This window comes from Podarcis tiliguerta (genome assembly GCF_965153285.1).
Source record: "Podarcis tiliguerta genome assembly, chromosome: 1".
Taxonomy (NCBI): Eukaryota; Metazoa; Chordata; class Lepidosauria; order Squamata; family Lacertidae; genus Podarcis; species Podarcis tiliguerta.
In genome coordinates, this window is record NC_139534.1 from 37,375,752 (window position 1) to 37,397,560 (window position 21,809).

The 21,809-nt window shown below is 40.3% G+C and overlaps 1 protein-coding gene across 7 annotated transcripts in view; it reads left to right on the forward strand.

Moving 5' to 3' along the window:
* The window catches only part of ZEB2 (zinc finger E-box binding homeobox 2), a 163,514-nt gene that overhangs the window by 137,938 nt on the left and 3,767 nt on the right, over positions 1–21,809 (forward strand). For 5 of the 7 annotated variants that reach the window (XM_083406235.1, XM_083406238.1, XM_083406234.1 and 2 more), the window contains 3 exons: positions 225–333; positions 3,889–5,861; positions 9,709–9,889. In XM_083406235.1, coding sequence (XP_083262361.1) covers positions 225–333; positions 3,889–5,861; positions 9,709–9,889 — 2,263 coding nt within the window. The remainder of the gene's footprint in view (positions 1–224; positions 334–3,888; positions 5,862–9,708; positions 9,890–21,809) is intronic. The other 2 variants (XM_083406240.1, XM_083406239.1) reach the window with 1 other exon arrangement.

Here is a 21,809-nt window from a genome sequence, read left to right on the forward strand (position 1 = left end):
AACTGCTTTAATTAATTTTTTTCTTAAAAGGAAACCTTTCTCTCTCTCTCTCTTTCTACACACACACACACACACACACACACACATACACACATATAGATATTGATATATTTGTATATAAAATTCATGCTGGTAATACACAGAGAGAGAGAGACAAATTCATACCTCTACATATACAGATATCTATTTGCATAAAATTCATGCTGGTGTCTTTACTCTCCCAGCACCAAATGCTGACCCAAGGAGCAGGCAATCGTAAGTTCAAGTGCACAGAGTGTGGCAAGGCCTTCAAATACAAGCACCATCTGAAGGAACACCTGCGAATCCACAGTGGTGAGTAGCTGAGGTGCCAGGGTTCTCATTTGCATTTTGTTTAATTAGCCGAGTTTTTTAGTGTTTTTTTTTAAAAAGCTTAGTATCTTCACCATTTTGTTTAGAGCCGCCAAGATACTTTGTAAATGATTTCTGACTCATCCTCATTTTTCATGCTATTCAGAAACAAATAAGAAACCAGCACCACAAGTTTCCATAGAAGATTTTCCAAATAGCAGAATGCATTACCTGATTAATTAATTAAGTTTTAAATTGCTGTCCTGGAGCTATTTCCTGGAGCCATTTGGCTCTTAAGTTTTCTTATTTGTGATACACTTGCCCAAAAAACAAAAACAAGGAACCTTAAAGATGAACAAGACCAACACCCACAATCCAGCAGCAATAAACAAATTAAGCTCACTTACTTGGAATGGCTGCCTCATTCATATTATTTTATCACACTTGCATATCATCCTTCCTTCAAGGAGTTCACAGCAACTGTTTAGCCCATAGATAAGCAAACTAAGGCCCGGGGCCCGTATCCGGCCCAATCGCTTTCTAAATCCGACCCATGGACGGTCCGGGAATCAGTGTGTTTTTACATGAGTAGAATCTGTCCTTTCATTTAAAATACATCTCTGGGTTATTTGTGGGGCATAGGAATTCATTCATTTTTACCTCAAAATTTAGTCTGGCCCCCCACAAGGTCTGAGGGACAGTGGACTGGCCCCCTGCTGAAAAGGTTTGCAGATCTCAGGTTTAGCCTCCCAAGCACCCTGCATGATAAGTTGAGCTGTAAAACATTCCGCAAAATCCACTGTCAGGTAAGCAGAATTAAGTTTGTGCAACAGGACCTCCTCTTCCTCTAACTCCCCGCCTCCCCAGTTGTGTGAGTGGACATCTATACCATCACAGCTGGATGTCACAACAAGCAACAAACATTCAGGTATCTTCGCCAGAGATCTCAGATTCATTGCAGCTTCCCAATAAAGATGCACTTAATGGCCAACATGAGATTGTTGCCACGTAATGTGTGAAGTGGCCTGTCTGACCTCGAAGTTGTGTTGTCCACATCCAAGCTGAACACACTAGCCACTTTATATATCCATTTACAATATTTATACCCTGCCTTTCTGGCCTGCATCGGCTATCACATCAATTAAAAATATAATTCTGTGTTCCTAATTCAATCCCCTTCGTTGAAATAAATAGCCTCTGCTGAGTGCATTAAGTCATTCAGTTACACATGACAGCGAGAAAATAGGGCAACACTTTGCCTTATATTTGGAACTTGTCAATATTTGAATAATAATATTTAGAGTTCTCCTCCAACTAAAAGTCTTCACCCTTTGATGCAGACATTGTGAGTAAAGCTGTTAACACTGGTCAAGTATTCAAAGACTTTGATTTATTCAAATAAATTCAAAGGCAAATCAGAAACAAAGACAAATATACCGAAGACTAAAAAAGCAGTATTTTAAAGCTAAAAAATAGTCTGAAGAAGTTTCTGTAATTATACACTCTTCATAAGTTTTTTTAAAAAGTATATTCTGCTTATATGTAATAATTCTAATGTTTAAGCTATCTAATCTGCAGGCATGTAAAATCTCGCAGTGAACTTTGTTTTTTGTTTAGTAGATCAGCATTTGCAAACCTTGGCCACAATCTCAAAGTTAAGCACTTCTAAACTCCATTGATTTGAGCTGAATGGATTTAAGCTTATGTTTAATGCTCCAACTGAAGTTTAATATGTTTAATGCTCAACTCAGCTGTAATAGCAAACCACAGTTTCCCACTATAATAACTAGCTGCGGTGAACTTTGGGCTTATGTGCATCACCTCTTCTCTCCTCCTCTTTCACATTCACCCACTAAATCTGTTCTGTGGGTTCCCCCAGCCCCCCTGGAGCAATTTTGGGGGTGGCAGGGGGCACATGTGGAAGAACGAGAGGGGGATGTCTTGTTCCATTTGAGAAGTTAATTAAATTAATACAAGCCCAGGAATTGGGGCGGGGGGGCGGGATTCAACATGAGACAGAGAATGGAAAAACTGCCTTTATATTTTGTGTAGCCAATCCAGATCATGACTCAAGGGTTATCCATCGCAGAAGAGGGGAGAGTTCACATCCTTCAAAGACTAGTGGCTACTGAACTCAAGCAGACTCATTCCAAAGTAGCAAGAAAAGGCGAAGAGACATTCATTTTTGAATTTTTCCTGTTCCCTGGTTCAATTGCAAACAATATATTGTCATGTCACCTGAATGGGGAAAGCTCGCCAAACCTAAATCAGAAACTCAGTTCAAACTATGGTTTCCCATTCTGCTTTGGAGGCAAAGTATGGTTTGCACAAACCATAACCGGCCTGATTTGGACAATCATGGCTAACTGTGCTATGGACAGAGGGAGGGAAACAGAGCCTTACAGAAGTCAAGAGAGCAGAAGCAGGGGGAATGGGAGCACATGAGCCCAAAATTCATTCACAGCTGCCCAAACCTGTGTTAAAATTATCTGCCCCCGCCTTAGCGTAAAACCTAAAAATATATGTAAACAGATTCAGAAAGTGGTTGAAGCACTGCTTTAGGCTGGAAATGAGAGTAGAGGAGGAATAAAAAACATAAGAACAGCCCTGCTGGATCAGACCAATTGCCCATCTAGTCCAGGATCCTGTTCTCACAGTGACCAACCAGATACCTATGGGGAACCTGAAGCAAGACCGGAGTGTATTTCCCTTTCCGGAAATACATCTCTCCTGCTCTCTGACCATTATCCATGTAGATCCTCTAGAATGAAACCATTAAAAGCTAATAAGCAAGTATGAGTGAACTTCCATAATTTATTCTAAAGCTTAATTTCTAAAAAAAAAGTTCTCATGAAAATTCACCACCATTTTAGTGTGAATTTCTCTCAGTATACACATTCTTTTACAGTAATCCCCCCATAAACAATGCACACTTTCCATGTGCATTTTTGTACACATGCTTTGCTGGAGAACTGCATTGAAAAATTTGGAGAAGTGCAAATTTTAATGAGTCGCTTTGTTTCTGTTCAACATATTGTTTTGGATAGTGTATATTTGCATTAAATTTGCATTTAAATGTGAACTGGGTCATATTTGTCCCCCATTTACTATGCCAACCGATTCACACAAAATTATGCTACTATTGTAACTGCATGTTGCCTGGGTCCTTATTAAAAGCCATGGCAAAATCCTTCTGCTACCTGAATTTAGATATTGCAAACACTGTGCATTACATGTAAGTTTTCAGCTGCATTCCTTTACATAGTACAGTACAGTACACTCTCTGTTTCCCTTGTAAAGACATCTATAGCTTTCAACAAAATGTGAGCCATCAGTAAAAGCTAGGGAGCATCACAGGATGAGAAGGAATCTTGCATGCAGCTAATTGTAGATTGTCTAGTTTGAATTGTTTCCAGTCACAAAAACCTAAACATAACTTGGAAGGAAGGAGAAAATGCAGCAAGATGAAAGGAGTGAAATGTGCAGACACAGTAAATGGTCTAAAGAACTGGTCTATTTGTGAGTTATTAAAAATTAATTTTTAAAAATTAATTGCAGGTGAAAAGCCCTATGAGTGTCCAAACTGCAAGAAGCGTTTCTCCCATTCTGGCTCGTATAGTTCACACATCAGCAGCAAGAAATGCATTGGCTTAATCTCTGTAAATGGTCGAATGAGAAACAATATCAAGACGGGTTCTTCTCCTAATTCTGTATCTTCTTCACCTACTAATTCAGCCATTACACAACTGAGAAACAAGCTGGAGAATGGAAAACCACCTAGTATGTCTGAGCAATCAGGCTTACTGAAAATCAAAACGGAACCACTAGATTTCAATGAATATAAAGTTCTGATGGCAACCCATGGGTTCACTGGTGCTAATCCTTTCATGAATGGCAGACTTGGTGCAACCAGCCCAATAGGAGTTCATACTTCCACGCAAAGTCCAATGCAGCACTTAGGGGTAGGGATGGATGCATCTTTACTTGGATTCCCAGCAATAGGCAGCAATTTAAGTGAGGTGCAGAAAGTCCTACAGATTGTGGACAACACTGTTTCCAGGCAGAAAATGGACTGCAGCGCTGAAGAAATCTCCAAGCTGAAAGGTTACCACATGAAGGACCCATGTTCTCAACCTGAGGAACAAGGCGTTACTTCTCCTGGTATTCCACCTGTGGGTCTTCCAGTAGTCAGTCATAATGGTGCCACTAAAAGTATTATTGACTACACATTAGAAAAGGTCAATGAAGCCAAAGCTTGTCTCCAGAGTTTAACTACAGACTCGAGGAGACAGCTCAATAACATTAAGAAAGAAAAGCTACGCACCCTAATAGATCTGGTAACTGAAGACAAAATGATAGACAACCATAATATACCTACTCCATTTTCATGCCAGTTCTGTAAAGAAAGCTTTCCTGGTCCCATTCCCCTTCATCAGCATGAACGTTACCTGTGTAAAATGAACGAAGAAATCAAGGCAGTCCTCCAACCTCATGAAAACATGGCTCCTAGCAAACCAGGAGTGTTTGTCGATAAACAAGCTCTCCTCCTGTCATCAGTACTTTCTGAGAAAGGAATGACTAGCCCCATCAATCCATACAAGGACCATATGTCTGTACTTAAAGCATATTTTGCTATGAATATGGAACCCACCTCTGATGAACTACTGAAAATTTCCATTGCCGTTGGCCTTCCTCAGGAATTTGTGAAGGAATGGTTCGAACAAAGAAAAGTCTACCAGTACTCAACTTCCAGGTCACCATCGCTGGAAAGGAACAGTGCCAAGGTGGTGCTGGCTGCCACCAACAACACTCCCACTAAAGACTCTTTGTCAGCCAGATCCCCTATAAAGCCTGTGGACTCTATAACATCACCGTCTATAGCTGAACTTCATAATAGCGTTACTAACTGTGATACCCCTCTCAGGCTAACGAAACCTACTCACTTTACCAGTATTAAACCAGTTGATAAATTGGACCACTCCAGGAGCAATACTCCTTCTCCATTAAATCTTTCTTCTACATCTTCTAAAAACTCCCATAGTAGTTCTTACACTCCAAACAGTTTCTCCTCTGAGGAGCTTCAGGCTGAGCCTTTGGACTTGTCATTACCAAAACAAATGAAGGAACCCAAAAGTATTATAGCCACAAAGAACAAAACAAAATCCAATAGTGTAAACGTAGACCACAACAGTGTTTCTTCGTCATCTGAAACCTCAGATGAGCCACTGAACTTGACTTTTATCAAGAAAGAATTTTCTAATTCAAATAGTTTGGATAAAAGCACTAATCCATTATTTGGTATGAGCCCTTTTAGTGCCAAACCTTTGTACACCACACTTCCGCCACAGAGCGCATTTCCCCCGGCCACTTTTATGCCACCAGTTCAGACCAGTATTCCTGGGCTACGACCATACCCGGGAATAGATCAAATGAGCTTCCTACCACATATGGCCTATACTTATCCTACTGGAGCAGCTACGTTTGCTGACATGCAGCAAAGGCGAAAGTACCAGCGGAAGCAAGGTTTTCAGGTAAATATCTTGCTTATTTCAGAAGATTACAGTTGTATACATCATTCCCATGTACTGTTTCATGACTTAAAACATCCTAAGGGTAAATCAGCTCAAACATTCCATTTGTATTTTCAAAAGGAGGAAATGAAACTATGTAAACATGGCCAAGGTGGACAAGCTTGGAATGTTCAACTGCAGTTGAACATTTCCTGCCCATTACTGTTACATTACCTGCACATAAGAATATAAAATGAGTTTCAAGGGGTCAGCACCACCCATTCACCTCTAAGCGAATACGATCAGCTACAGTCCCCATGGGGGGGGGGGATGCTTCTGCTTTTCCCTGAGAAAGGTTTCTTAAAGAAAAGGCTGTTGATACAATTCATATTCATGACCATCCTCGTATAAGTACCGATGAGATACATGAAGCGCTGGGAGAGTCCCCCAGCCTGTGGCTTCTTTGGCACTGGCACACTGTGGTTTAGGTAGTTTCCTTGCCACTGTAACCCTAAGAGATTCTCAGAAATCACATGGAAATGATAATGCAGCCATAAGCTGTTTATAATATGTTCCAACTAATCTTTACAAAGCTATAAAAAGGATTATGAAGATCCCCAAGCCAGACTTGTTTTCATCTCACCTGTTCCATTTTCCTCACCGATCCATTCTTCCCCCCACCCCACCCCATCCCTTGGACTATTGTTGAGAAGACTAAAAATATAGTGTCTGTTGGTTTTTATCTTCATAAAAGGTTTACTCAGTCCACTTTGGGCTGATGTGGACCTATGAAGCTGCCTTATACTAAGTCAAACCATCGGCCCACCGAGCCCATTAAGGTTTACTCTAAATGTTGGTGGCTTTCCAGGGTTTTAGGCAGAGGTTTTATCCATCATCTGCTACCAGATCCTTATTTTAAAAAACTGGAGTTGCCGGGGATTGAATTTGGAAGCTTCTGCATTAAAGGCATGTGCTTTGAGCTATGGCCCAATGTAGGTGAGTTCAAACTTTTAGGAATTCTCCCAACTGCAAAAAAATAAAAAAATAAAAATGACATCTGTCCACTTAAATATAGCAAAGGATTTTATCCACAGGAAACATGCGTAGTGTGTAGGAATTGTGTATATATAATACATCTACAGTTTGTCAGACAGCGATTAACTGATTATAGTTGATTTTTTAAAACATCTGTGGACATTCCCATATGACCTATTAGGTTCCATTAGTAATTTTACCAACTAGTAAATGTTTTATATTTTCAAATGTGAAAATCAGGTATGGTTTAATGTTACAGGCAGTAATCCCTCTCTGCACAATAGGAGCATAAATAGCACGGTACCTCCATAACAGCTGTTCCACTATTCCAATTTACAGTACATCTGCCCTCTTTGTAAACGTATTTAAGCCTATTTAATCTTCTCTAATATTAATTAGTAAAAACCTAGTCTAAGAAACTGAACTGTCTGATAGCAAATGGAAATGTACGTTATCATGCAAGTTTGCACTCTCTTTGGATCAAGACAAAATAAATATCAAGAAATTTAATAATTTACTGATCCACATTCATTACTGCTTAATGCTGAAGGCTGTTTTAACATAGATACAGCATTGATAAAAAGTGTTATTAATATTCCCTATTTCAAATTACAAAATTAAATATAAAAATATAGCTCAAGGCCTTTAGAGGGGAGACATACATTCCAGTGGATTGCATAATAATATTTTGTGCCTAAATATAAACTTCATTTTGAAGCCTTTCTAACACTTATAGTCTGGTATCTTGAAAGAAAAGCTCTGTCATTGTTGCTTGTACCTAGTGGTTTGTGACTGTGTGTGTGTTATTTTTGGGTTTTGTTTTTGTTTTACAACCTCCTATTATTATGAACACAATGCACTTTGGAATTTTAAGCATACTGACCAAGAAGTAAGTCCTATTGAACTCAGCAAGGCTTATTTCCAATAAAACATGCACAGAAGTGCACTGCAAGCTACAAATTCTGCAACCCTAAAAACTACCATAATCTTGCTTTCTTTTCCTTGAGCAGTAGACACACATACTAGTTTCATATTGCTCTTGTTCCCAAGTGGCTTATGGTGTGAAGGGCTATTGGAGGAGGGAGCCTGTTCGAGAAATACAAGTTTCAACCCTACAGAGTATGTAGAGCTATTTGTTAATAAATTATCTATACAGGGTTTTACACATAGATAAAGCTGTGTTTGCACATTTATTTTAGGTTTGCGACACACTATGACATTCTGTAACTTCCATTTACTTTGCAGAATTATCCTAAAAGTTGAATAGATGTTAGAGCAGCTTCAGATACTGCTGTTTTAACCTCGAAATGCTTATACGTCAAAGTATTTAACCTCAGAATATTTATAAAGCAAAAGTTGCTTCCTATCTTGTCACCGAAGCCTTCCTTTCAAATTCCGTGTACAACCTTGTCCATGTTGTTAGCCAGATTCCACACGATAAGCTGTAGGCCAGAGTGCACACATCCATAGCATGTTTTTTGTTTATTAAATGATATGTCCTACATTTTAGAGCAGCTATAGATATGGGGACGGTAGGATATACAAGTGCTGTTTTCTTGCATCTCTGTATCATTCAAAACAGAATGTCCATATCCTCCACTCTCATTGTCCTCAGAAAACATGAATCCTTGAATTTCCTTGTGTGTCTCTGAGAAGTGAAGGTGAGGGAATTATGAAACGGAAGAATGCGGCACTCGCACTTCCTGTGCCCCTCACAGTTATGTCCAAGGGTGCTTATGTGGTGCGATCTTGTGCATGCCTGCTGAGGAATTAAGTCCCATTGAGTTCAATGAGACTTACTCCCAGGTAAGTATGTATAGGATTGCAGCCTTAAATTTTGGGGTGATGGGTTTGGTCATGCAGGACAACTATGACCTCCTGGAACTGAAAGCTGGCACATATTTGGATATGACTTCAACAAATTAAGTAATGTGACCAGGAGTTCCATCAAAATACACTGGCATCTGTGGTCCTGTGGAAAGTGGTTACATCATATTCTGATCACACCAGTGCTTTCCACAGGGATGAAATCACAAAGAACTATGTGGAGCTGACTCTGGTTGTTGTCATGTTCCCTGACTTGGTAATGGTATGTGGCCATTTATCCATCTGTTCTCTTCCATTGCATAGATATAGCATTTCATAACAGCATTTCAGGAGCAGCCATCAGTACTACACACTATTAGTTCATACCCTCCCTCAGCATAGGGAGAGACTGAGCACATGATAGCCTGTAAAAGGGTTCAGATTGCTTATGCAGCCACAATTTTGCCAGCTTCTGCCTTTTCTGTTATGCTTTGGGTGCCCATGCCAATTGAGACTGAAACTATATTTTTAGTGATACAGGGCAGCAGGTACAAATGCATCTGCCACAATGAAGACACCATGTCTCCTTGTAATGATTATTTATCCCCATGTTGTGACATCGTCATGTTGCGCACTTCCCCAAGCCCACCAGCCAGGGATGTGCAGAGACAGCAGAAAACAAACAACATTAAGACACCACAGATGTTATAGGAGATATTGAGAAAATATGTTTTTGTGGCAGCCCCATGTCATCAGATGATTTTTCAGACTCCAAGTGGCATCCTTAACATACTCTCTGGGGTGCAGCTCTGGACATACGTGTTTTGCACTACTCACGTAAGACTTAATGGGCTAAAAAGTTGAGTGTGAGCCAATGAGGCTGCTTATTGTAACTCAGGGTGCTTACCTGGTTACCGATGAAACTAAATATAGTAACTAACATACTATAGGAACGCAGGATATTGTATAACATCACAGAACAAGGGAAGGAAACATGTTTTACATAAACCATTTGGTTGCATCACAGGGAGAATTGCTTGATGGAACTCCGGATTACATGTCAGGTCTTGATGACATGACAGACTCCGACTCCTGCCTGTCCAGAAAGAAGATCAAGAAGACAGAAAGTGGCATGTACGCATGTGACTTATGTGACAAGACATTCCAGAAAAGCAGTTCCCTTCTGCGACACAAATATGAGCACACAGGTACGAATGGCTATGGCGTGTAGAGACAAGCTTTCTTGCATGTGGTACTTTTCATAATATTTAATGAGTACACTTGAGCAACATAAGATGCAACATATGCTTAAGGCATTAAACAAGGAAGAAATTGTGTGCTTTGTTTAGTTCAGTATGACTCCCCCCCTCCCCACTTCTTCACATGTTAATTTTGTACTCTTTTGTTTGTACAATTCCTATCATCCCTGACCACTGGTCCTGCTAGCAAAGGTTGATGGGAGTTGTAGTCCAAAAACAGCTGGAGACCCAAGTTTGGGAAACCCCGTGTTAGACAGTCTGCTCATAAACATCTATGTAAGGGGGTGGGGGACTAGCAATAGCTAAATCTCTTGCACCTGTGATTAAACACCTATATTGCTATTTAAAGGCCTGATCAAAATAGATTAAAGCTTATCTTTTGGCCTGCCTCTCTAAAAATGTATATATGAGAATTAATACACATGAAAGTGCTAGTCCAGTTGAACCAAGAGGGAACCTGAGTTTGTACACTGCTTTGCGTATATACATACTGATGATCTGTACAGTGAAGTGGAGCATCGTCACAGAATTTTTGGTCTGGAAATGCCTGAAGCTTATCTACACCTTCTTTACACGCTTAACAAGTTATCCTTTTATCAGTCAGATGGCAGTGTACTGTAAGAGAGGTTGCTTATCTTCTACAGTTCTTCTTCAGGTCTGTTCCTCATAGTATGGCTGCAATTAAGATAAAAGGTAAAGGGATCCCTGACCATTAGGTCCAGTCGTGGCCGACTCTGGGGTTGCGGCGCTCATCTCGTTTTATTGGCCGAGGGAGCTGGCGTACAGCTTCCGGGTCATGAGGCCAGCATGACTAAGCCGCTTCTGGCGAACCAGAGCAGCGCATGGAAATGCCGTTTACCTTCCCCCTTGCACTTTGACCCTGAAACTGCCTTAACAGAGTAGTTGCTGCACAAAGCCATTTCCAAATGGCATTGTTTGTGATGGCTATATTGCAAGAAGCAGACCTTAAAATCTGCATTTAGTATAGAGTGCTCTTCTCATTGTAAAAAGTGATGAGGGCATTGTTAACCTCTTAGAATAAAAGGTTATCTGCCTTCAAAATTGTGCCCAGGTGGTGGAGTCTTCCAAAGGGCCCACAGGGCATTTGCATCTTGCAACAAACACTGGAGGGAGGCTTAGGCTCGATCTTCTTCTTTGAAAGCTACACTCCTTAAAGAGCCAACACTCTGGTGTGCAGATGGGCATCTTTTTGCCTTCTGGCCTCTCTCCTGGTGCACTGCCTTGGGCTGGCAAGGTAGATCGAAAGGTACTCACTTACTGAGCTGAAGGGAAGAACCTCTGAAGACCAAAGCTCCGACTCTGCAGACTCTGATGATGTGGGAACTGGTCCAGGGGACTTCTGCCTGTAAGCAGAAAGATAAGAATTTAAGGGCCCTGTGCTTTTTATATAAAAGAAGAAGAAACAGTTCAGTGAGCCCCATCTTACCTTATAGAGTACAAAAAATTAAAAGCTATTTATATTAGACATGGAGAATTATCCAGAGATTAGTAGTTTAGGGTAAAAAAGTACCTGAAAAATACTGAAACTTGAATCTCCTTTTAGGAAAATCAAATCTAGTCAAGCTCTAGCTCATTTTCTATATAGGTAATTTAACACAAATACTGTTGCCTTCACTTTTTAAGTATTTGTTGTCTTCTCCTCCAGTACACATGTCTAGCTCACACACACACACACACACGTGCATGAACCCAAACAGTAAGATGGTTCCTAACAATAGTTCATCTCTTAATTGTTTTCCTAGTCTTGGATCTGTGACAAGGATAGTGGGAATGGGAATCATTCACCTCTATTTAATAAGCAGAATGAATGGTAAATTTCAATAGATCTTCTTTTATGCCTTCCAGCATGCTCTTTGCTTTTTATGCATTTATAAATCACATTCATTACAAAATCTGGGAAATTTGCTTTCACTTCAAATTTATAAACAAAGTTGTGTGTGTGTGTGTGTGTGTGTGTGATTTTTTCAAATCCTTTAAAAACTCTTCCCCTCATAGTCCTTCACTTTGTAATGGTGAATACACTACAGAATACAGGGCAGCCTGCTTCATGAGTGGCAGGTGCTTCTGGTCTTTCCTGCATCACTTACCCAATGGATTAAATCCTCCATCCCTAATTGCCATGCACACTTTTACCAACAGAGGCAAGTGTGTATGACAAACGGCTGATTAGCAGTCAGTCACCAAACAGGACAGAATCATGAAAAGGGCATATAATTTGTCACAGTCTCGTCACCTGTGTTCTGAACTGACAATGTCCTAACACTTGGGGTGTGGTGTGGGGAATGAGGCAAAGTGTGGCTCTACGCTTGTATTTTGTTTCTTTGTTTGTTTATATGTAATAACAACACTGAGACCCCCCGGGTATTAGGGCACTATATAAATTCAATAAATAATAATAATAAAATTGTCTGCCAACATGAAAAGCATGTGTGAGGGACATGCACTGTAACACTAGTCAACTGATGGACAATAATGATTGCCACATAAATTGTGGAGTTGGCCTAACTGTGCCCGTGATTTACTGTATCTTTCAATATTGCCTAGTTCAAAATCCTAACTAAGCCTAAACAAGAATAATGAAGAAAGATCCAAAACATCTTGTATTAAAACAACACTGTTTACTCCCGTTTGATTGCTGTGTCTTTTAAAAGACACAAAATCTTTCACTTGAGTCTTTTGAAACTGAGGAATAAAAGGTCTTCCACAACATTAGTACTCTTTCCTTGCCTCTTTAAGCTAAATCCTATGGAGAAATTAAAAAGGAAGTTAAAATACTCATGGGATTAGGGGTGCATTTTGGACCACCAGCTTGTTTGGTTCATTGGTGTGCATATTCCTTACGTTGCATTACTCAGATGCAATTGTTTGTATGGCTGAAGAGGAGGAAAAGCTTTGCAGGCTTTACATCCCTGCACCTTTCCTCTCCTGAATGATTTTATTGCAGCCATCTGCAAATATTATGGTTTGCTACACTACTACCGTAAACCTCTTATGTTAGAGCTGGCCTTCTCATATACTGGGATCTGGACATATGGTTGAATCCCGTAAAGTCGGTGGTCCATAAGCTCCACAGTCATAGGCTGACAATTGAAAGGCTGGAAATTTGACAAGTCAGGCACCTTGATTTGCAAAAAAGCAGATAATATGCTTTGATTTTAAACAAGCAAGGAAGACTTTATGTGCAATGCTGTAATACTCCTTTCCTCCTGACCGTTATCTATTTTATATCTCTGTGAGATTCTGCCTCAAGTTTTAGCACAAATAAAAGTGTTTGAAGAGAAGAATCACTCCCACAATAGAACTGCCTAGTCCCGGAGTTAGGAGATTTGGATTTAAGTTTCCTTCATCTCTGACACATGTTTGTTTTGTGACCTTCAGCAAAAGCAGTCTTCATATAGCAGGAAACATCAGGATATAGTTTTACCCTAACTTTAGTCAGAGTAGTAAAAGGCCATTTAATCAGATTACGAATGCAATCCTATGCATGTCTACTCAGTTCAACTGAATTAAATGGGACCTACCCTTAGGCAAGTGTTTATAGTATTGTGACCTTAATCTAATTTGGTGGAACAGCAGCACAGTAGTGGTAAGTTAAGGGGGAACACTTGCAAACTAACACGAGCCTGCCCTTCTTATTCCACTACCTGTCTTGCATATTTACGCAGCTAAAGTTTACTTCAAGAAAATGTAAAGGCCATTCGCCTTTTTCTTTTCCTTCTTTTCCTTCTTCTTCTTTGGCCTCTTTTGTAAATGTTAAGTGAATTGCAAATTAAACTGATAAAGTTATGGAAAAAGCCAGAGCGATGGAATGGCTGTCTCGTCTATTAATATATATGAGAAATTTCACTCTGTGTTCGGGGCAAGACTCTCTGAACTGCAATTAACCTTTGCTTTCAGTGCCTGAATCATTATCCCTTCCTCATCTTTTTGGGGACAGTTAGTGCTTATCCTGTCTTTCTAGAGTAGCACAAATAATGGGCATAGATTTATAAGCCAAAGTGTTGATCTGTCTGAAGATGCAGTCCACACTTTTCTTCTTCTTTGTAGGTCAGCTGTTCTGGAATGGTCTGATGCTGTCGCCTTATAACCAGTTATATCATATACAGCTTTCACACAATGCAGTGAAGCTAATACTTATGCAGTGGCCCAGTTGACTAGCTCATGCCATACACTTCTATTTATCTGTGCTCTTCATATTCCCCTATGATTTTAAAGTGATTCCTGACTACACTGAGGTCTCAAGCCCACTTTTTTGGCACAAGTTTTGGGACTTGGATTACACTACTTTAGAAAAGTGAAGCCATGTTGCTGCTGCTGCTGTTCTTGTCATTCTTAAAAGGAGTTGGGAATTCACATGTTAGATATACTATAACAGAAATCTAAGCCCTGTGTACTGCATCTGAGATGCTTCCTGCAAAAAAGCCCATTCTGTCATAGTCTTATGCCAGTAGTATGTGGCCAAATGAGCTAGGAGAAAGTATTGAAAGGCCAGCAGCATTTCAAAGTCCTTATGCTACCTGTTGGATGAGCACCACTGGGGAAAACGAAACAGAAGTTAGGTTTGGTAGTTAATTCTGATTTCTGTCAGGGCAAGATATTTTAATTCTCAAAGAGTCCCGTTTGATAAGGGCCATTGGTAATGGGCCATTGGTAGTGACCAGGAGACTGCTTAAGTCTCCTACAGCCTATCACTGAATAGTAACCCTTGGGGGCCAAACAGAAGTGCTTAGATGTAAAACACTGTCTTTCAAATAATTATTTGAAAGTTACTAGACTAAAATATTTTTTATTAACTCTGCTACCCAGATTAGTAACGCGTTGGATGCCAGCAACCTAAAATTGGAAATTTAAGCAACCAGCAGCTTACAATGACTCCTTGTTTGATCTCCTGAATTGATTCCTTGTTGCCATATGAGAACGTGGAGTGACTAAACCGTATAGCATGAACCAGTGTGGCGATGTGGATATAATATTGGGTTTGGACCGTAGGATTTGGTAATGGATCTGGGTTCCAATTTCTGCTTTGCCATAAAGCTCACTGGGTGGCTTGGGCCAGTCATTATTATTATTATTATTATTATTATTATTATTATTATTATTTAGCCTAGTTTAACTCACAGAGTTGATATACGGACAATCTGCTTAGAAAGATGGCAGGAGAAAGGGTTGGGGAGAAAGTTCATAGCAGTCTTGATCCTCCGACTGCTACACACTTTCCCCCAAACCCTTTCTCCCTTCATCTTTCTAAACAGTTGTCCTTATATCAACTCTGGGAGCTTCCAGGCAGCTGTGCTCAGAAGACGGTTAAGGAAGGGGTTGAGAAAGAGGAGGAAGCATGGTGACAGCAAGTTGGTGGCATGGAGTGACCATTCATTCTCCACTAAAAAAAACCCTAGTAGTGACAAAAGATTCCTATGTGTGGAGTTCCCAACACCCAATGGACGTTTCATTTTTAGTTTTCCACAGCAAATTCCTTTGCCACAAATTCACACCCACACCCCGCAGTAAAGATATGCAGGAATTTTTGCATATTGGACAAATTAATATTTTCATAGGCATGCCTAGGAGTCCTGTGGCCTTGTTACCTTGGTTAATGATATGCTCCATTTCATCATTCACAAGAAACGACGAGAGCTTTCATGGTGGCGTCCTCTCTTTAATTCTTCTTTTCTTTCCAACTGCATGTTTTATTAAGACTTCTTTTTATATATAATTTTTGTAGCTTTTATGCTGAGGCAAGCACTACTTTTGTTTCCAGATTGATTCGGTAAACTAAATATTGTTCTCAAGCTTTAGCAGCAAATCAGCCCTCTTTTGCTGCTCTTCTGAATTCCTAGCTCACAAGTTTTCCTTATTTAGAGCTTGATTCATAAAAAAAATTACATGCTGTTTATAGATAATTTTCTATCACTCGACTCAGATATGAGGATTACTTTTTATACTTAAATAATATGCAGTTTCTTGGAGTAAATTCAAAGCTCATGAAATTTGCACTAGAAATGGAAGTCTTTCTTCTTTGTAACAACAGAGCAAGTGTGGTATTTGCAATTACGCCAAATTGCATTTATAACGCACCTTTGACCGCCTCACTACACTCTGCCCATTAATCCAGCTCCACCGGGACTACTTCTAACATCCAAACCCCTAAGTGGCTTCAATCAGCTGCCTTTAAAAAATCAAACCGCTGCCAGATGATTCCTTATGTACCTTCCAAGTCTGGAATTTCTTTGCAAACACACTCCTCAGTCCCCAAACCTACTTACTGTTATATCACTGGAATAACAAAATTTATCGCTTTTCAAAACACATGGTTTGCCCATATCTAAGCCCAAAAAGCCTGTATCTTTGGGCTGTTACATGTTTTTTATATGTAGCAATGAAATTGTAAACCTTTGGGTGTGTGGGTGTGTATAAAATGATTAGATATAATTATTTTCCATTGCAAATCCTAAGAGAGTCAGGATGTGGGATAAAAGCACAGCGCAAATACACACACACACACAAATATTTGTGTAAGATATCTTTAAACATATAATAATAATTAATTGTATTTATATATCACCCCCATTGGTGCTTTTCCGATCGTAATACAACAATGAAACAACCTTTACTCTATCAAATAATGAGTTTTAGCAAGGGGATAAAGAAGGAGAATGAGAAGATTTGTTAACAAAATCAATACCAGGCCTCCTGACGAAAACATCAGGACAATTTAAAGCTTTGCTCTGTTGTAGACCATGTGACGTTGCTGTATACTTGTAGTGAAGAACCATGTATGTATTTTAATCATCGTTTAAGTTGTCTTACATAACTCATAAATAATTTCACATGTTAATCTCACCCAGGGTCATTTCAAAGGCATCTCTCCATCAATGAGACGGAATTGTCAAATCAGCCAATGAGATCAGGGCTGGATTCTATTCAGTGGCCTAAAAAGGGGGAGGGGGAGATGCAGGGAGATAAAAGCACAGAATCACTTCATAAGGCTGGGACAAATTTAGAGGCTAAACACCAAATTGAACCCAAAACTGAGCATGCATTTTTTTTGCCATAAAAAAATACATGCTGGTTTGAAATATAAGAAAAAAACAAATAAACAACAAATAACAGAGCAATCTGAAGAGGGGCCAGAGGGGCGCAGAGCCCCGAAATCCTCTGCTCCATCCGCAGCCCTGCCAGCTCCTGCTAGCCAGATCAGTAGGTGGAGGGGGATTTATTTATTTATTTTTATTTTTTGTTGCACCAGCTCTAGACTGACACAGCCCAGGAGCCCACACTGGGCATGTCTCCTGCAAATGGATTGACTTAGGCTCCAGCAGATTCCTTCTCTGCCCTCACCCCAGAACAGAAGCTTCTCAACTGCCTGCAGTCCTGATGGGCACAGTGGGGGTTTCTGTGGCAAAGCCCTTTCCCCTCCACCCAGCAGTGAGCCCAGTGCAGAGACACCTCCAGCTAATCTTAATTCTCTCCAGCAGCACTGATCTGGGGGTTAGGACTGGGCTCTAAATCTCTTTGTGGCTTGTTCACGAAGAAAAGTAAAGGCACCAGACACTAAACTTTTGAAGAACCTATCTATCTACCTTCATAGGGGGTTCAATGATTTTTTTAAAAAAAAACACTGAAATAATATCACAATCTATAGCTTTGTATGTTTAAGTCATTTCAGTAATAAAGCAAAACACCCTGCTCTGTTTTATCTGTTTTCAAGCGGAGGCTGGATAGGGATGTCAAGGGAGGGCTTTACCAGAAGCTGTATTTTAAGTACAGGAGAGAATGACATGGATGACCTTTGCAATGCCATCTTTCTGTGGCTATTATCACATCACTGACCTGATCAAACTATGCCTGAATAATTGTCTTGAGAGCAAAGGAATCTCATACTTTCTGAGATATTTTTCAGTTCTTGTCTGATTCCCTTTCTGTTATGAACACCGTTGCCATTGGAGGCATTCTTTATTCTTTGCCTTGTCAGATCCTGTTCTCTAGCATCTAGTCATCTGGCATTTACCACCATATGCTTGCAAAGTAATTAGGAGTGTTTTCCTATAGTTTATTATAGTATTAGGGGTGGGGGGTGGTATCCAATGGTGTCCCTTTGCTTGTGGAAGGATTTTTAAACCTGTGGAGTTGGGTTTTTTTTGTAAGTAGAAGGGGAAGAAGGTGGCTGTTAACTAATCCCCCCATCTGCTCAAGAAAGTTGGGGGACCACAGCAGCACTGAAGGTGGCACAGGGGGTGGGGGCTGCAGGATAAAGGGAGGAATTTATGAAAACTGTCTTCCTTCTCCTTTCCATTAACAGAAGCCTCAGTGGAGGAAAAAAAGTGTCTCATGAGCAGAGGAACCCAACCGCTTGAATACAACCCCTTATTTTCCTCTAAAATGTGACATGGTTTCCCTCCCCCCTTTTCTCTCTCTTTCATCTGAGGGAGTCCACCTGAGGTCAGTTAACATGACTGATTTTCCTGCTCATGTTATGACTTTTATGTGGATAAAAGTCACTGTTCTTATCACATGCCCAGGGATTCTCAGCTGCCTTTTCAACAAAACTGAGATAATCGTGCATTGTGCTTTCCCAGTGGATGAGTGCAGCTGGCATAAAGTTCACATGGAATAGAGATTTGGGACTATCTGCTTCATGTGAGCTCCCTGATCGTGTGATAGTAGTGCCATACCTTTAACAAAGTTTATGAGGAGCAGCTGAAATAACATTAGAGCTCTTCTTCAGCTTAGCTGTTTAGCAAATCAAAAACAAGAAGAGGGAATCAAACAAGTTACCTGCAACTTTGATCTGAGTGTATCAGTGGCTTTGAAAGAATAACTCTTAACTGCATTGCCAAGCAACAGATCCTGACTGAAACATTTGAGGTGAACTGGGACACTTGCCATTTGAAAGTAGACCACGGTGCAAGGAATCAAATTTTGATTGAATTAAATTTAAAGTTAATCTTAACCCTGTGTTTCAGTTACAATACCCACCCTGCCCAAGGTGGCTAACAACATAAAAAAGGAAACAAAAATGTTTTAAAAGTCTGTGTTCTAAGTGGCTCAGATTTGGTCCAAATTGCAGTTTACAGATATTTAAACAAATTTTATTTTTTTAAAGAAAACAAACATGAACATTGAATATAGCTTAAAAAAACCCATTGCATTACATTCACAGCAGCAGGAGCACAGTATCAGTTTGCTCTTCCCCAAAAGGACCTCATATACAGCTAGGGTTCTGCAACTCAATAATAAAACTACATAATGACTGGGGGAAAATTCAAACTGTACCTCAACCCCAAACACGTCAGCTGGCTGCTGGCTAGTCACTACTTGTAAATCTCAGTTCTCAATCCCACATCTGCAGCGTGGGGGTCATAAGTGCCAACCTTACAGGGTCATTGTAATTCTTGTGAATACCTGTGAAGTGTTTGGAATGCTTATCATTACCAAAATACTGGAGAAAGATATGATAGCATTCCAACTCCCTTCATGTATACTTGCACACTGAGTCTCCCTCTTGCACATAAGTATGTCCTGGAGCACTGAGCAATCCTGGTAACTGCCATGCACATTTGCAAAACACCACAGCTAAATTATGCAAGCAATGCCACATTCTTTGTTTCCTACTCAAATGACTTTGTCCACCTATGGCTCAGAAGTGGGCACTTTTGAGTTTTGCCAGCTATTGAAGTGCGACTTTAAGATCAGTTTTTTAATACAACCCCCCCCCCCAATTTGGATGTAGACTTTGCCCTGAAGTTTACAATATGGCTTGTGTTTTCCTTCTCATGATCTCCCTTCTCCTAGTTCCATGCTGTGCTATCTATTCTTATTATGAATCTCAGCTCATAGCAGTTGGGGGAGAAAGCCATTGACTGAGCTGGTTTGCTGCAGTGGGTGAGCCAGGCATGTGAAACGGCCAGCACAGACTGGATTTAGCCCAGACTTGGGTTTTGGCCTTCTGCCACAAGTCCACGTTTAGGGGTGGTTTGTGTTGGAATGCCAAAGCCTGCACATTCCAACTGCATGCCAGGGGATGTCATGACCACCTTGGCATGAATTTATGCTGCTGAAAACAGCATAGGCTGGGATTTTTCTAGGCCTACCAGTAGTTTGAACCCCCGTGCAGACATGCATGGGGGAATCGTGGGAAAGGGTTGTGATTATGCCTGCCAATGCCATTCTCCCTGCCCACTGAAAGTCCACCCTTGTCTGTATAGGAGAGCATGCACAGGCAGACTCCCAGAGTGTGTGCAGGCCAAAATGATGCGATCTATGTACCAAAAACCACAATATATTTAGGTTGTGTAGTTTGTGTTAAGACATAAGGCACGGCGGCCCCTGTGACTACATAATGCCCAGTATGTAAACATCAGGCATGCTGAAGAAACAGAACTATTATTTTAGTTAATTACCTGCTCTTCACCTGAAAGTCTGAAGGCAGGTTACAACCATTTAAAGCACAACATTCAAAGCAATTATAAAAAACAGCAATTGCAAAAAAAAAAAAGCAATCACAAAACAGATAATATAAAGGTAAAAAGGTGTGCCTTTTTTTTTTTAAGGCACCACCTAGTGTAATTTTGGTTTGGCTTTGTGCATTTCAATTCCACCTTTCTTCTCTCATGGACCCCAAGGTGGTTCCCAGGTGCTTGTCCATCCAGAAACTAACCAGACTCGGACCTGCTTAGCTTCAACAAAGTGGTCACCCTGTGTGTCTTCACACCATACCCCAGAGCCATTCCCTAGAATCAGTTGGCTGGTGTTTATGACATCACCAGTGACAAGTGACACGCTTGCCTGCATAAGTTGGTGCAGTTATGAAACTTATATTTTAAACATTGTGTCATACATTTCTAGGTTTTGCCCAGTCCTATCAGGCTGACAAGCTTTTTTTGGAGGGGGGGGGGGTCAGCTCTATTTTGGAATGAAGCTTTTAAGTATGGCAGTTATGGAAGGTGTCAAAGACATTCCAGAGCTATTTGTGGCCTCGAATCAACCAGATGTGTTTAGGCTTGGTACGGGTGTCAAGTTTCAGACATTGGATTTGAAACTGCTTGAAATACCAGTGGAAATAATGGTGTCATGCAGCAGAAGGGAACTTCAGCATTCAGTGAATGGCTGACAACTCGCAGAGAACTTCTCCCAAAATTACCAGTGAGGAACAATTCTGCTCATGTAGCAAATCTCAGTAGCTGCTGATAGGGAACTAAATCTTTCTCTCACTAAAGTTTAATGGGAATTTTTCCTGACTAAGGGCTTCAACATTGAGTTCTTAGAAATGTCGTTCTTTCGGTCCTCACAATTAGTTTCTGTGCATGTGGTCAGTGAGGCAGTGATTCTTCTACTATGTAATTCAGCAGCAACACTCCCCTTCACATTGTCTCATGTCTTTATTAATATTTGTACTACCTTTGATTATTGAGTTCATCCATTTTGAGCAGTTCAAACAGAAAGCTCCAAAGAACTGACTATTTCATTTTTGACACATTTGAGACCCTGGAGCCTCTAGGGACTGGAAGGCATTTCAAGGATAATCTAATCTAGTATCTCTCAGAATTTACCATAGTTAAACCAGTATATAAAAGGCTTTGTGCTTGCCACAGTGTTTCAGAAAACTATTCATAATTATCAAAAAGCTGGGAGTGCAACATTTTCCAAGGAGAGCTCAACCATGGAAGTGTCATTAGTTCAGTTAGTGTGAGTTTCTTAATGACATGGGGGTAGCACCCCTGGTATTTAGTGGTACCAATTCAGATGGTTTTGGATGACTTGTGTGATGGAGGAAAGGATAGAAGCTTGAGTAAAAAAGAAGGTAATTCACTGTTCCCATCCTAGGATTTCCATTTAATTGTAAAAACCG